General features: G+C 40.5%; 3 protein-coding genes across 3 annotated transcripts; 2 read left to right on the top strand and 1 right to left on the bottom strand.

Annotated features, from left to right (window-relative positions):
- The first annotated feature begins 1,511 nt into the window (after window positions 1-1,511).
- LOC139376834 (ovarian cancer G-protein coupled receptor 1-like) lies at window positions 1,512-2,937 on the top strand. Its single transcript, XM_071119783.1, has one exon. The coding sequence runs from the start codon at window positions 1,612-1,614 to the stop codon at window positions 2,464-2,466; it is 855 nt and encodes a 284-aa protein (XP_070975884.1). The 5' UTR covers window positions 1,512-1,611; the 3' UTR covers window positions 2,467-2,937.
- A 524-nt stretch (window positions 2,938-3,461) lies between these two features.
- On the bottom strand, window positions 3,462-4,093 carry LOC139376836 (luteinizing hormone subunit beta). Its single transcript, XM_071119785.1, has 2 exons — window positions 3,911-4,093; window positions 3,462-3,707 (listed from the first exon to the last, which is right to left on the bottom strand). Exons 1-2 carry the CDS (start codon window positions 4,091-4,093, stop codon window positions 3,462-3,464), a joined length of 429 nt encoding a protein of 142 aa, XP_070975886.1.
- An 831-nt stretch (window positions 4,094-4,924) lies between these two features.
- On the top strand, window positions 4,925-8,608 carry LOC139376837 (cytochrome c oxidase assembly factor COX20). Its single transcript, XM_071119786.1, has 4 exons — window positions 4,925-5,073; window positions 5,443-5,557; window positions 7,502-7,565; window positions 8,104-8,608. Exons 1-4 carry the CDS (start codon window positions 5,044-5,046, stop codon window positions 8,249-8,251), a joined length of 357 nt encoding a protein of 118 aa, XP_070975887.1. The 5' UTR covers window positions 4,925-5,043; the 3' UTR covers window positions 8,252-8,608.
- Window positions 8,609-8,953: the final 345 nt, after the last annotated feature.

The following is an 8,953-nucleotide window of genomic DNA, read 5'->3' as shown; positions in this document are numbered from 1 at the left end:
GTATTTAACCAAATTGGGCTATCTTCTGTATAACACAACTGATTGGTTCAATCTTGTGACACCTTGTGACAACACAACTGATTGGTTCAAACGCATTAAGAAGGATAGAAATTCAACAAATGAACTTTTAACAAGGCACACTTGAATTGAAATGCATTCCAGGTGACTACCTCATGAAGCTGGTTGAGAGAATGCCAAGAGTGTGCAAAGCTGTCATCAAGGCAAAGGGTGGCTACTTTGAAGAATCTCAAATATAAAATATGTATTTCTGTTGTTGGTTACTACATGATTCTATATGTGTTCTTTCATAGTTTTGATGTCATCCATATTATTCTACAATGTAGAAAATAGTAAAAATGAAGAAAAACCCTTGAATGAGTAAGCGTATCCAAACTTTTGACAGGTACTGTATCTGTGATCCCACAATTTCAACATTAGTGAAAAGTATTTGCACAATATTTTGTTTGTTGCATTTGTGTGTGGTGGAGGATTGTTATCACGTTTCATCATTGTCTCAACATATTGGTTTTAAGTCTGATGGACCTAGACATTGTGACTGACCTATAGAAGTATGGTGGAATATCACTAGTAAGTTTGTTTTATTCTCCAGTAGCTGCCTGTACCACAGCACATCAAGTCTGTGAATATCAAACTAACAGCTTCTTCACCCAAAATGGTGTATGCATATTATAAGATGTGTGCATGAAGTGTATTATGTTACACATCAGATGTAATATTCCTGTTGTCATTCTGAAATACATTGAAGTAGAAACTTAGTGTGGAATGGATTAGGTCCGGGATCTTTTAACCACTGTTAGTAATGTCATATGATCTTCCTGGCCAATCAGAAATCGAAGACTGACAAATGCTATAGTAACACATTGTGCAATGACTTTTGACATCCTGGAGTGGTGGACTTCCCGTCTCACAGTATTTAAGGCTCAGACGTACATGCTGTATGGTCACTGGGTGTGCACCGTGAGTATCTGTGAGTATCTGTGCTGCAAAAAAAATAGTCTATAGTCATTTTATTTATTTTTTTACATGTTTCTAACTTTCTAACTGTAGATTCCACATGGTTGCTAAAGGTTTATTTGAACTTTTCTTGTGCTACACATGTTAAACACTGAACTACGCAGTGATGACTTAGTTATTCTTATTTTTTTCTATTATATGATATTCATAAGAAATGTAGTAATGGCTCAATTGATTAGTTAATTGCATAAAAAAGAGACGTTTAAGGTATCCTAACATTTACACAATGTAAGAATGTTAATGTCTATAGACATTGCACTTTGACAGGTCTATTTGTATTACATGTTCAGTTTTACAAAAAATACGAAGAACGTAGAACTATTGAGCATACTTCCTGTTTCTTTAGAAGGGAAATGCTTTTAGATTTAGAGTAAAGATGCATAATGCAGCTCAAAACTAGACCTATTTTAAAGAATCATGACCGGGATCTTAGATGTTATAGAGTAAAACACCAGCTATTTCACTTTTTTTCTCTGTGTAGGCACAGCAGGAAAATATTAACGACCCTGAACTTGGAATCTGAATCTGAAGAACCCTGCCATTCACTAGTTCCTGCAACAACAAGCAGCATCAAGGATGGAAGCAAGCCTCTGCAATATTTCGGACAACATCACATCAAATAGGAGCCTCATTGAAACCGTTGTACAGTGGACAACATTCTCCATTGGTTTTCCTCTGATCTGTCTGTCAATTTATGCCATGTACTTCCTGATCAGAGCTGATCACATCGCTCCAGTCTATGTAATCAACCTTCTTATTGCAGATCTCATTCAGATTTGCATGAGGCCATTCATACTGTCTGGTACCTGGCAATTTATAGTCATGTTGATTGAATTCTTTGGTATTAGTGCAAGCATTGGTTTCATGGTATGTGTTGCTCTCGAGAGATATCTTGTGATTGCATTTCCTCTCTGGTACCGTTTTCGCCGTAACATCAAATACTCACTCATAATGTCCTCCATTATCTGGCTTTTTCCTTTCATCCAAATCTCCATGTTTTACCTCACACCAACTATTGATATTTCACTTATTTTGTTTGCAGTTAACCTCCTCATACCCTTTCCACTGCTTGTATTCTTCCTAGTGGGCACGTTGAAAGCTCTGTCCGTCTCAATCTCTGTGCCAGCTGTCGAACAGAGACGGATTATTGGTACCCTGGCCCTTGTGCTGGGCAATTACACAGTCCTGTTCCTACCCCTCATCATACAATATCTGATATCAGGGGTAACATGCCAACACAATGTGGAGATTGGGACAATCTTTGAGAGATTCAGCCCCCTTGTGGATCCTCTACTCTATGTGTTCATGAGAAAGGGAGCTAAGGACACTCTGGCCTTCCCCTGCTTCGACAAGCTCATGGGTGACGAGGAGCAGAGACAGGTCACAAACACTATGACCATGACTGATAGTGGAGTAGAAGGCTCCAGGTAGGACAGATCCAGGATAATGGACTGTATTTGTATGATTCACTATGTATCACTCCTATCAACTCTTTGTTAAAATTATCGGATCGAAACGTTGTCAAAAAAGCGGTGAATTGGGAGCTTTAACAGTGTGCGGCCTTGTTGTTTTCTTTGTTAAAATTATACCATGCGGGCCTCCCGAGTGGCGCAGTGGTCTAAGGCACCCGGGTTTGATTCCAGGCTGTGCCATAACCGGCCGTGACCGGGAGTCGCAAGGGGCGGCACACAATTGTCCCAGCATTGTCCGGGTTAGGAGACGGTTTGGCCAGGGGGGACGGAACGCTGACTTCAGTTGCCAGTGGATGGTGTTTCCTCCGACACATTGGTGCAGCTGGCTTCCGGGTTAAACGGGCAGGTGTTAAGGAGTGTGGTTTGTGGAGTGCGGTTTCGGAGGATGCATGACTCGACCTTTGCTGCAACTCCCCAACGGGCTCGGGAGAGGCAATGAGCCAAGATCGCAATTGGATATCACGAAATTGGGGAGGAAAAGGCTGGTTAATTTTTTTTAATTAACCTACTTTACTTTTATTGTTGTTAAAATGTGACGAATGGCCTTGCTTTTTAATATACAATGCATAACATACTGTATTGTACACAGCCCTATTCTTCATTGCACTATCTTTGTTGGGCTTGTATAGCATCTTTTCAGAAAAATATGGACTCCTTTCCTTCAATAAATTGATAATGTGGATATTTGAGATCGCTCTTTCTCCTCTATTGTTCCCATTCTCTCCCGGAGTCCCTCTTAAAAGAGGACACCTGAAAGTGGTCAGAGTTGGAGCCAGTTTATTCAGATCCCAATATGAGTACAAGTACATTCACATACAACCTACAAGCCCATGTCTGTAGTACCTGTGAAATTTGAGTTCAGTTTGAGTTCACCATACATTGGGCCTACATGTCATTACATGGGCGGGTGTAATATAACATGTCGTTACATAGGCAGGCATGTTGGCTGACATGTCACCACATGTCCCCATCCGTTAGTACTCTTTGGGTAATGCAGAAGTCTGGCTGCAGGCTCTCGATGGTACAGTCAGAAGTGTCCATGTTACAGAGGCTGCAGTCACAGCTCAGAGCCACAGGGTAGGTGACATGAGGGTCCACCCAAGGGGGACAGTCAGGTAGGCGGATCGTTTCATAGCGGACGTCCCGGTAGGTGCACACATGCTGGTACACGGTGGAAAATGGGCTCTTGAAAACCGGCTCCTGGTAAATAAATACACGGGAGGAAAGGTAAATGTAGATCAATGTTTTCTTTTGTTTTCACGCATTAGGGGTGTTTCTAGTATTTGATACGCAATTATGAAGAACACATTGACAATTTAAGGAAGTTATGGCCTTCTAAATAAGATAACACTAACCACTGTATAGTACATTCAGATGATACTAAACCACTGTATACATTGTACCTTGGTGACGCAGTGGCCACTGCAGATAGGGGTTTGAATGACTAAGCACGTTGGGCAGCCTTCCTTCTCCAGAGACACAGTCTGGTTGATGGGCTGACAGGGCTGCATGAGAGACCCTTCAACGGGTTCCAGGAGAATGCACAGAAGCAGGGAGATCAAGGTGCCTACATGAAGACCTAACATCCTGAAAGAGAGCCTAAGTGAAAACAAATTATTTTCTCTGGCATTAGAAATGGTACAGTGTAAATTGCTTATTATTTGCAAATTGTTGTAATAACTATATATAACAGTAAGAGAAGTCTGATCAATATAGATAGGTTTACCTGAAGGACTCGAAGGGTTCAGCAGGCAGCAGAAAGTTGTGTCTTGATGGGCAGTGTGTTTGGGCATTTATACAGTGGAGGAGGCTAGTATTCAGGGTTGGATGCTCTGCTCATGATTTCTCCCCCTTCACAACAACCTTGAATAGAATCCCATGTTGGTAACAGAATGGATTACTTTGACACAATGACTTCCTCCTGACCTCTACTTTGCACATGTGGATGATGACATTGCATCAAAAATATTAATTCATTCGACACCCTAATCCCTCAAGAGTTGATGGCTTTATAGGGTCAGATTGACATAATTGTCATAGATTTAGATCCCTGCTGTACACAGGAAGGACATGTTTTGATGTTAATGCTGCACATGTTATCAAGGTCCAAGCAAGTACATTTTGTTGAGATAGAATTTCATTGACAGGATTAACCCTATTAATCACACACTTGTTCATTGGGACAACGGGTAGTCATTTGAGTTATTCTGTGAATAGCCCACTGTTGGATATTGCTCAAGGTTTTGGTAAATCATGCTGTATCAGTTTGAAAGAATTATGACATATAAAAAAGTCAATATATCAAATACATTTTTGAAAGCATACCTTATTTTTCAATAAATAATGTGTCAGCAATACTTGGAGAAAGACTTCCCGGAACACAAAAGCTTTTGACCACTGTTTCCTTTTATGAACTCGTGGGTTAATTTCTAACGAACCTGCTAGTGCGCATGCTCAGTGTACAGTGTGATTACGAAAGTAAATACAGGCGATGCTGAAGGTAAATTCCTCATAACAGGGTCAATCTAATGCCATAATGGCCGGTGAAGAGGAGAGTGACAAAAAGGTGAGTGTCCTAGTCAATGTCATTCAGAAAACACTGTCTGTGACAATGCTAACTTAGCTAGCAGCAACTCATTTGTTGAAGGTCAAGAATATTATTGGTGGTGATGTCGCTACAGTAGTTTAGTTTGCTTAAGTAGGTAGCTAGCTAACGGTAGTGTGAGTATGGTATAGCTGAGTATGTGTTTCTTCATTAAATGTTTAACGTTAGCTACCCCTCTTTCGTGTCTGCTAGCTAACAGTATGAATGTAATATCATGTGATGCTTGATACAAGATACAAGTAATCACGGTTTATATCTCAGTAATTCTCTGCTTATTCTCTGTGTAGTTTCATTTCCCATAATGTGTTTCATATACGGCATGCCATTTAGGGTTTCAAGGTGCTGGGTATTCTGGACGTTCAAAACACACCTTGTGCCAGAGAGGCTCTTCTACATGGATCTGGGGGATCCCTGGCTGCTGGCCTTTTGCACTTTTTGGCCACAAGTAAGTTTGATTTCCCTGCAGATTCACTGGCATACATCAATGATTTGTTTGTTTGAGTGTAATCTCAGAACCCATAACCTAATCTCGTGCCAGATACATGTAACTCTGTCTTGAGCGATTTGTTTGGGTGAAATCTAATCTAATGTCCATTAATATGAGCATAGTAAGAATATATTACTTCTGTCATAGGTTTCTCCATAGATTATATTGACAAGATAGCCGAGTGACTTCTCTAACAATGGAAGTTGCCTCGTGCATCCACATACAGTACCAGTCAAAAGTTTGGACACCTACTCATTCAAGGTTTTTAATTTTTTATTTTTTTTTACTATTTTCTACATTTTAGAATAATAGTAAAGCCATCAACTATGAAATAACAAATATGGAATCATGTAGTAACCAGAAAAGTGTTAAACAATTTAAACATGTCTTCAAAGTAGCCACCCTTTGCCTTGATGACAGCTTTGCACACTCTTGGCATTCTCTCAACCAGCTTCAGGAGGTAGTCACCTGGAATGCATTTCAATTAACAGGTGTGCCTTGTCAGAAGTTAATTGGTGGAATTTCTTTCCTTTTTAATGTGTTTGAGCCAATCAGTTGTGTTGTGACAAAGTAGGGTTGGTATACAGAAGATAGCCCTATTTGGTAAAACACCAAGTCCATATTATGGCAAGAACAACTCAAATAATCAGAGAAATGACAGTCCATCATTACTTTAAGACATGAATGTCAGTCAAGAACTGCACTCTTCAAGTGCAGTCGCAATGATAAAACTGGCTCTCATGAGGACCACCACAGGAATGGAAGACCCAGAGTTACTTCTGCTGCACAGGATAAGTTCATTAGAGTTAACTGCACCTCAGATTGCAGCCCAAATAAATGCTTCACAGAGTTCAAGTGGCAGACGCATCTAAACATCAACTGTTCAGAGGAGACTGTGTGAATCAGGCCTTCGTGGTCAAATTGCTTGCCAAGAAACCACTACTAAAGGACACCAATAAGAAGAAGACTTCCTTGTGCCAAAGAAACACGAGCAATGGACATTAGACTGGTGGAAATCTGTCCTTTGGTCTGATGAGTCCAAATATGAGATTTTTGGTTCATGGGGGATGTCTTTGTGAGATGCTGAGTAGGTGAACGGATGATCTCTGCGTTTGTAGATCCCACAATGAAGCATATAGGTGTGATGGTGTGGGGGTGCTTTGCTGGTGATAGTGTCTGAAATTTATTTAGAATTCAAGGCACACTTAACCAGCATGGCTACCACAGCATTCTGCAGCAATACACCATCCCACATGGTTTGCGCTTAGTCCCACGATCATTTGTTTTTCAACAGGACAATGACCCAACACACCTCCAGGCTGTGTAAGGGCTATTTGACCAAGAAGGAGAGTGATAGAGTGCTGCATCAGATGACCTGGCCTCCACAATCACCCGACCTCAACCTAATTGAGATGGGATGAGTTGGACCGCAGATGAAGGAAAAGCAGCCAACCAAGTGCTCAGCATATGTGGAAACTCCTTCAAGACTGTTGGAAAAGCATTCCAGGTGAAGCTGGTTGAGTAAAATGCCAAGAGTGTGCAAAGCTGTCATCAAGCTATTTGAAGAATCTAAAATATAGTATTTTTGGTTATTACGTGATTCTATGTGTTATTTCATAGTTTTGACGTCTTCACTATTATTCTACAATGTAGAAAATAGTCAAATAAAGAAAAAACCTTGAATGAGTAGGTGTGTCCAAACTTTTGACTGTTATTATGAAACTTATTTTCAATCAAATAAGTCTCAAGTAATTCAACACTCTCATAGACCTCCAAACAAAAAGGGCTTATCTCACAAGGACAGATTTTGGGCAGAGTAAATCCTCTCCTTCAGCTCTTCCTCTATTGCTTCTCACAGTATTTCTCCATTTCTTACACATGCCTTTAATTTGTCATTCACAGGTCGAGTGAAGCGGTCCTTTGACATAGGTTTTGCAGGATTCATGCTTACCACACTGGGATCATGGTAGGTTTTGAAGTCAGTGTTGATTTATAAGTTTAGCCTACTTGTTGGCTAGTTGATGTCCATTAAAAGTGAGAATCCTTATTTGCTACTTCCATTTTTGGACTTACAAATTAATTAAATAGACCCACTGATTCTTGAAATATAAGATTGTTTTAGTCCAATGTTTGTAAACAATATATAGCCTCAACATGGTTAAAACTATACTTTTGCTGTCCTTTCATCCATTGCTCTGTCTGTGAATTTGAGTGGTTATTTTTCTCCAGGCCCATCCCTCAGCTTTTTACCAAAACACAGGCGTGGTGACCACTTTATTATTGTCTCATTTTAGAATATTTATTTAGCATATTCATGAGATGTTCTCATCTATTTGTGTAGTACTACAACCCCTATGCAGCCAATTTAGCCTATACCCCAAGGCAGCCAATACAGCCTACACCCCTATGAAGCATATACCCCTATACAGCCTAAACCCCTATGCAGGTCCCTATATATTAACCAGCCCTTTACACTGATGGTCTATTTCTGCTGGCGCTCTCAGGTTCTACTGTAGAATTACCAATGCCAAGCTCCGTATGCAGCAAAGGTTGATCCAAGATGGCATCAAGAACAAGGTCATGTATGAAGGCACGAGTTTGGACACCGTCAGTAAACCAAAAGAGCAGGAGCCTTGCCCTTCATGTCCTTGAGATTATTACATGATCCCGTCGTCAAATCATTGATTCTTTCACACACCCTTGACTGCAGTTCACAATGGCCACAGCCTTTAAATGTTCTTCTATTTATCTGTCTTATTAGATCATGTCAGGCATGGTTTGTCTGACAGATTTGTTATTTCTATGTAAAATATTCTGTAACAAGTGTTGTTTTTGTGCACAATGGTGGATCTATTCATAATTATTTAAGAGATGATTGGTTGTGCGCTGAATAAATATTGATTGACTTTCTGTACAGTGTTATGCCTTTTGGTAGGCCATCATTGTAAACTAGAATGTCTTCTTAACTGACTTACCTAGTTAAATAAAAATGAGTATGTGTGGACTAAAGAGTACTGCAATAGTCTATTACCGGGTCACCAGATGGCCACTAGATGGCACTCTGCATCATATCATACCACAGCACTGTAGTAAATCTTCCACACCTCACTATCATCCAGCCCTACTCTCACACATTTGTACTGGAGTGAATGAGAATGTGTGTGTTCTGGGTCTTTAGGTCTGACACAAAGCTACAGCGGAGAACTAGTCCTCTGTCTCCTGTCCTTCTTTCACTCCTGTTGCCTCTTAAGAGGCATGCATTTCCTGACTGCAAACTGTGTGCAAATCTTTGTCACACCGAGGCTAGGGGCTAAGGCCACAGTGGAGAAGCGGACCTCTCCACAAACTCCCAAC

This window comes from Oncorhynchus clarkii, chromosome 20 (assembly GCF_045791955.1).
Source record: "Oncorhynchus clarkii lewisi isolate Uvic-CL-2024 chromosome 20, UVic_Ocla_1.0, whole genome shotgun sequence".
In the NCBI taxonomy this organism is placed as follows: domain Eukaryota; kingdom Metazoa; phylum Chordata; class Actinopteri; order Salmoniformes; family Salmonidae; genus Oncorhynchus; species Oncorhynchus clarkii.
This window is presented reverse-complemented; position numbering and strand designations above follow the sequence as displayed.

Excerpts from the sequence above, each read along its gene's own strand:
- LOC139376834 (XM_071119783.1), top strand. The coding sequence starts at position 1,612 with ATGGAAGCAAGCCTCTGCAATATTTCGGACAACATCACATCAAATAGG.
- LOC139376836 (XM_071119785.1), bottom strand. The coding sequence starts at position 4,093 with ATGTTAGGTCTTCATGTAGGCACCTTGATCTCCCTGCTTCTGTGCATT. Across the intron at positions 3,708-3,910 it reads GTGGCCACTGCGTCACCAAG|GAGCCGGTTTTCAAGAGCCC; the intron begins GTACAATGTATA and ends TTTATTTACCAG.
- LOC139376837 (XM_071119786.1), top strand. The coding sequence starts at position 5,044 with ATGGCCGGTGAAGAGGAGAGTGACAAAAAG. Across the intron at positions 5,558-7,501 it reads TTTGCACTTTTTGGCCACAA|GTCGAGTGAAGCGGTCCTTT; the intron begins GTAAGTTTGATT and ends TGTCATTCACAG. Across the intron at positions 7,566-8,103 it reads CTTACCACACTGGGATCATG|GTTCTACTGTAGAATTACCA; the intron begins GTAGGTTTTGAA and ends TGGCGCTCTCAG.